Source organism: Aegilops tauschii, chromosome 4 (genome assembly GCF_002575655.3).
Source record: "Aegilops tauschii subsp. strangulata cultivar AL8/78 chromosome 4, Aet v6.0, whole genome shotgun sequence".
Lineage (NCBI taxonomy): Eukaryota > Viridiplantae > Streptophyta > Magnoliopsida > Poales > Poaceae > Aegilops > Aegilops tauschii.
Genome location: NC_053038.3, coordinates 389,203,628 through 389,210,185, shown reverse-complemented (window position 1 = coordinate 389,210,185; position 6,558 = coordinate 389,203,628). Strand labels below are relative to the sequence as shown.

The 6,558-nt window shown below is 47.5% G+C and overlaps 1 protein-coding gene across 1 annotated transcript; it reads right to left on the bottom strand.

The window, feature by feature from the left end:
- Nucleotides 1-3,909: 3,909 nt before the first annotated feature.
- LOC109745714 (LOB domain-containing protein 30) lies at nucleotides 3,910-6,168 on the bottom strand. Its single transcript, XM_020304831.4, has 2 exons — nucleotides 5,595-6,168; nucleotides 3,910-4,779 (listed from the first exon to the last, which is right to left on the bottom strand). The coding sequence occupies exons 1-2, from the start codon at nucleotides 5,967-5,969 to the stop codon at nucleotides 4,372-4,374; spliced, it is 783 nt and encodes a 260-aa protein (XP_020160420.1). The 5' UTR covers nucleotides 5,970-6,168; the 3' UTR covers nucleotides 3,910-4,371.
- Nucleotides 6,169-6,558: the final 390 nt, after the last annotated feature.

The window sequence follows — 6,558 nt, the reverse complement described above, 5'->3', positions numbered from 1 at the left end:
TTTTCACTCTAGATTTTTTTTTCATCACCGTGTCAAATGGCTGATGCACGGGAAGAGTAGTTGAATGTACTAACATTGTTGACAAATGTAATACGTAATGAAAAAAGGATGTCATGATATAATTCACCTATAAGATGACTGGCTAAACAGGATGGCATTGCAAAATTCACATATATGATGCCTGGCTAAATAATATGGCATTGCATAATTCACATATATGATATTGCACCTGTCTATCATACAATGTATCTACATTCAATTACTTTCTTGTTTATCAGCCATTTCAATTGGAGGGGGTGATGGCAGTATCTAAGGGAGTAAAAACACGGTCTTTAGAAAAGACAGTGCTGCCCGTCGATGCAAATAGAACCACAATTGTACTTGCCCAAGAACCAGCCCCACCACACATAACCTAGACTCTCGCAGATTGTACCCCTACCCCGTTGGACAAAGAACCAGCTACACCCCTTCCAACCTCAACCCTAGTAGATAGTAACCCAGTTCCAGTTGACACAACACCGTCTCTACCACAGAGCACCCAAACATGAGCAGTTAGCAAGGCAACTGCGGTGCCCAAAGCACGAGGACCACCATTCCAAACCCCAACTCAATGCTTAAAGCAGAAGAATAATTGTTCTCAGGTTAGATTCCGCAGCTATGGTTCATACTCCTTTGCTCTTGCATCACTGTATTTACTCATATCAGCTAATTTCAAATTTAAAGGATCCAACTGAAACTCCAATGACGCAACAGGTATGTTTTAAACATGTTTTTAACTGGTTTGCTGTTTTAACTTGCTCTATGTTGATTTCAGTTTCAATTGTATAAACAGTTATATTCTCATGTCATGCATATTACAAGTGTTATTAGTGCTGTGTAGTTTTCCATACTTATATTCTATTTATGTTGCTTTGTCTTAAACAGATATGATTTGAACTATGCCTCTGTCTTAATTTGGCAACATAAACTAGAATTGTATAGACCATATAGTGACCATAGTACATAGATATATGTTTGTTTCATGTTGTTATCCTGTCCACTTTACTACTGAACTAGTTTACCAAAATGAGTTTCATAACCAACAAGCTAAACCTATGATATGTCTGCTTCTTTCTCTTTTAGAACACCGACAAAATATTGCAGAAGAGTACCCATTATGCAATGGTAAAGTAAGTAATTCACATAAGGTTCAAGATAGTGAGACATCCGCGTTGGTCTCAAAGAAAGCTGATAAAAACTATCTTGAAGATAGTGGACATTTTTTAAATTCTAAATAATAATGGAAAACATGAACATTTTTTAAATTCAGAATAAAAAAGTTAAAATAAAAAAAATCAAGCAAAAATTGTATTGTATGCTTTTTGGAAAATGCGAATAAAATTTGAAACATGGGAGAAATTGCGACCAAAATGATGAAACCACGAGCATTTTTTTAAACATGAACATTTCTCTGAAATGGTGAATTTTTTAAAATGAAAACATTTATTGAAATTCCCGAACATATTTTGAACATGAACATTTTTCTGAAAATGTGAATAAATTTGAAAACAGGAACAATTTTTGAAATTCTTGAACTTTTTTGAAACACGAACAATTTTTTGAAATTATGAACAAAATGTAAAAACAATAACATTTTTTGAATTTCGAATGAATTTTGGAAACGAGAATTGTTTTTGAAATTGCTGAAGATTTTTTCACACATGAATATATTTTAAAAGTTGTGATTTTTTTTAAGTCATACATTTTTTAAAACTTTCAAAAAATATTTGAAATTTCCGAATAGAAAAAACAGCAAAAAAACGAAAAGTAAAGAAAAAACAGAAAAGAAACAACGTAAATAGAAAAATAATTAAAATAACAAAAAAACCCGGTTCAAGAACCTTCTAGAAGGTTCCCAAAACGTATAAAGACCGGCTGGGAATCTCTGGTAGCTTACTAAAACCGGAAGCGCTGTTACACGTTAACGGGCCGGCCCAGATTCAGCGCTCGATCACCAGCCTGTGCGAAAGCTCGACAGTTTGACGCAAGATGCGTCAAATAGATATTCCCACGCGTGTATGTGCCCTCTTCTTTTTTTTTTTTGAGAAGAATATGTGCCCTCTTCTCAAGCTCTTGGTGGTGTGTGACAAATCCGAACTTATAAGTTGGCCCAACACACCCTTTTCAATTGAGGTGGGATTTTACATTTTCACACTCACCTGTCATGTATGAACGGGCCATATGGGCCTCTCAGATTTTCAGCAATTGTTTGAAAATAATAAGTGGGTCAAAAGACCAATAATTCTAACAAAAGCCCAACAATAAATGGGCCAAAAGCTCATGGGACACAGCTCCAGGTTCGAGCTCGTATTTCGGTTTTTGAGCCTTTCGTGCGAGGTGTTTACCTGCGATCTTCACCAGAAGATACGCCTTTTTCTCAAAAAAAAAAAAAAAAACAGAAGATACGCTTTGTACTCCATAGTCTGACTTCCTATTTGAGAAAATTCCGTACTTTCGCATCGACTGTGTAGGCTTGTTCATGCGAATGGTGCAGGGGAAACTAATTATGTGTATATGTGTGTATCATGGCGCATCTTTGTTGTTTGACATGGATGCTAATAGGCAAAGTTTTGTTTGTGTCGAAATCAAAAACAACGTATATACTACTAGTATATAGATTATCTAGATTATCAGCGCGCTACTAGTTAAGAATCATGATCCATGTTTAAATTGATTTGCTCAAATTTCACTTTCCAACCGACACCACGATACGGGGGGGCATGGTATACGTATGCCTAGAAGCAACAGCGGCGGACAACACATAACAATGGTCATAGTCAAAGCAGGCTGGATCGATCCATCCCTGACAAACAGACTGACCAAAACCATATTCCTTTTCCCTCTCATCTACTCAAGCGTGGGCCCGATCATGTAGCCACATGTCCCCTATCCAGAGAGCTGATGAGCTGTTCATAACTCCACGCCGGAGGTGACTTCAGAGCACTGTTGCGTCACAGCACCGCCGCTGGCCGTCGCAACAACAAATAAACAAATACACGAACGATCGATAGTGCCCGACTTCTCCCTCGTTCGGAAATAAAAATAAAATGAATTAACGCACAGTCGAGTCGATCTGAAGACTACTTCCAAATACAACACGGGCGCACACCTAGCCGCCGCCTTCAAGAACCCTAGCTTTCTGCCTCCCACCGGCGCCGGCGCCGGTCCATCCCGTTTCCGGTGGCCCTATGGCCATGGAGGCGGAGTGGATCTCGGCTCTTGCCGGTGGGAGGCCTTCGTTTTTAGATCTTTTTTCGAGCTTTGTTAGGGTTTGTGTTCTGCTCAGGAAGGCGAGACGGTGGCGGCTCGCTGAAGATGGAATAAAGGTCTCCCCGCCTAGCCCCGTTTCGGTGATGCGTCTTGCATCGTCGGTGGGCGTGTGGAGTTGTGTCGCCGGCGGATCTGCCTTTCGTGGATTTGCTCGGATCTGTTCGTCGTTCGTCTTCGTTCGTGTATTTTCAGGTTGGATCCTTTTGATCTACACTCTTCATCCGCGGCGGTTTCTGTTCTGGTGCGTTGGTTCTACGGGGCTTTATCACAACGACTTCCCGACTGTCTACTACAACAAGGTTTGTCTGGCTCCGGCGAGGGAGGGGCGATGACAGCGGCGCGCCTTCGGCTCGCTTCAGTGCTTGTAGGCATCGCTAGATGGTCTACGGATCTGGATGTAATTTTTATTATTTTTAATGTTTGTTGTACTACCACGATTGAAGATGAATAGATTTGAACTTTTTCAAAAAAAAAGTGTCGATCTGAAGAAGCTGCAAAACCAATTTAGAGAAGGCCATAAATGCGTCGAAACAGCTGCGATAGTACCCAGAATTAAGCATCGCCGGCCAGCGTGATCAACAGCGAGAGGGATGTGTATGGTAGCCAGGAATAGAAGCTTCTTAAAAATCTTGCAATTAATGGAACGTCCGGCCGGTGGCCCAAAGTAACACTGCTACCCATGTCAAACAACCACCCTCTACTGACTACGGACCCGATCGACCCATGGACGGAGCGATCGTCCTCTGTTGGAGGAAAAGCCAAATCAAATGTAGAATATGGAGCAAGTGGGGCGCCCTTGCACCCCTGGTTAACAACAAGGTGGATACGCGAAAACCGGCCAATGCTGCATGCTGCTTCTCTTCTACCTACTCGAACCACGCTATGCTCGCCATCATCCCTCCCTCACCGATCCCAATAATCCCTCTCGTTGTTGCCGCGCGCCAACTCTTCTGCTTCTGCCGCCATGTCACCTGCGATCACGAACTCGATCTCTTTGCACGGCTGCGCCTTGATCGCTCTCCGGCCATGGACCACGCGCGCGGCTTGGAGGGAGGATTGAGATCATCTTGGATGCGGCGGCGGCGGTGGCTGCAGCTCGGGCTTCACGCCGGACCGGCCGTGGCGGTCCAGGAGCTCCCGCGCCAGCGTCTGCAGGTCGCCGCTGCCCGCCGATCCCTCCGCCATGCTGCTGGAGCCGCCCCTGTGCGCCATGGCGCCGTATGACGGCTGCTGGCGGAGCTGGTGCTGGTGATGCTGCTGGAGCGCCCACTGCGGTTGCGCCGGCGGTTCGAAGAGCGCGGACAGGTCGATGGTGGTCGGAATGTTGGTCGTGGACGGCAGGTCCGAGATGGAAAACTGGGCCGGCATCGCCATCGGCATTTGCGGCGCAGCCGGCAGCGGCGGCGACGGCAGCTCCAGTGTGGCCAGGTGGGTCTGCAGGTAGGTCAGCTCGGCCTGGAGATTCACCACCTGGGGAATGGCGGCACGACATGACACATACATACATTCATGCATTAGTACAAGCTTCAAACCAGTCACACAACGATACTCGAACACATGAATGAACAGATAGAACCACATGCATGCATGCAACGAAATGATTTGCAAGGAAGATCAAAAGATTTGCACTAGAAACAAAAGAGAAGGGGGCGGTTAGAACTTCCAGAACTAGAGATCGGTGCTAGGGCTTTCTTTTCATGGGGTTCAGATCGAGAACCAAGGACTACTAGCTCCTTGGCCTGTTCAAACCCCAGAGACCGAGACGGGGTACTAACATATATGCGCGCGTGGGCGTGGACGTGGCGTGACGGGCGTGTGTACGATCTGCGGGTGGGGAAGATCGGACGGCGCCGCGGACGCGACGGATGAGACGTCGTGCGCGCGCGCATATCATTCATCGCGAAGTCCAGCTGGGGAAGCAGTCTCCCGGTTTAGCGCTTGGCGTGCCCCTTTTCGCACTGCCGTTGCTTGGCTTCGCCGTGTTAATTTCCTCCCAAAGTAGACTTACCTTTCTTCTCCAGAAAGAAGAGACGCGGCATACTCGCGCCGCCGGAATACTACCCTCCCCGGAAAAGATCCAGATCCATACGCATGGCATGCAGCCAGCAAGCTGGCGGTTCGAGGCGGCGCTAGCTGTGCTGTGCTGTGCTGTGCATGGCGCTGGCGCCTACTGGGGTTTTCCCTCCCGTAATCCAAAGAGGCATGCAGGATCGATGATCGATCAGCACGGAGATTTAACTCGATCGATGGGTGTATGATGGATGGATGGATGGATGGATGTATACCTGCTGCTGGAGCGCGAAGATGTGGGCGACGCAGCCGTAGACGGGGTCGCGGAGGCGGGCCTGCGCCTCGTAGCAGATGGTGACGACGGCGTCGAGGCGCTTGTGCGCGGGGATCTGGAGGAGCAGCTTGGACACGTTGCTGGCGCCGAACACCTTGTGCACCGCCGCGAAGTGCGCCGCGCCTTGCTCCGAGTCGAAGTAGGGCGCGAAGATGCACTCGCTCACGCACTTGCGCCGGAGGAACTTGCACGCGCCGCACGGCCCGCCGCCGCCGCCGCCAAGCCCTCCTCCTCCACCTCCTCCTCCGCTGCCGCTGCCGCTCCCGCTCGGCCCGCCGCAGCCGCCAAGCGTGCTGCTGCCGCCGCCCGAGCTCATTGCTGTGCTAGATCGATCGGCCGCAAGAAGAGAGCTTTTAATCGGCCCTCTCCCCTTATATCTGCTGCTCCCTCTAGGCACTTGCTAGTTATAGGATAAAACAAGTGCCCTCGCTCGCCGGTGTTGGTATGGAGAGAGAGAGAGAGAGAGAGAGAGAGAGAGAGAGAGAGAGGGCGAGAGCCGAGAGGAGAGGAGGGTCGAATGGGGAGGGAGGCAGGCTGCCAATATAGTAGACGCGGAGGGGGAGGGGCAAACGCGTAATATATGGAAATCCCTGCCTCCTTTTGGTGTTTGTCCTATTGGTGGAAGGTCATGGGGGGTTACAGTTCCACCCCGATTTTCTTTTTTCGGTTTCTCTCTCATGCATATCTCATATCTCATATACGCACACTTTCCCTGCTCGTCCCACTGCTGGACTAACATGTATGTGTATGTGTATGTGTAGTTTTTGTTTTTGTGGTATTGATGAGACTTTAAAGCCACGGCATGGAAGCCTAGCGATCGAGCAGCAGCTGGTACCACTCTTTCCCTCTCTACACACTTCTCTTTCTGCTCTTTCGCTCTCTTAAGGGCTAGAAGATTGCGTGAA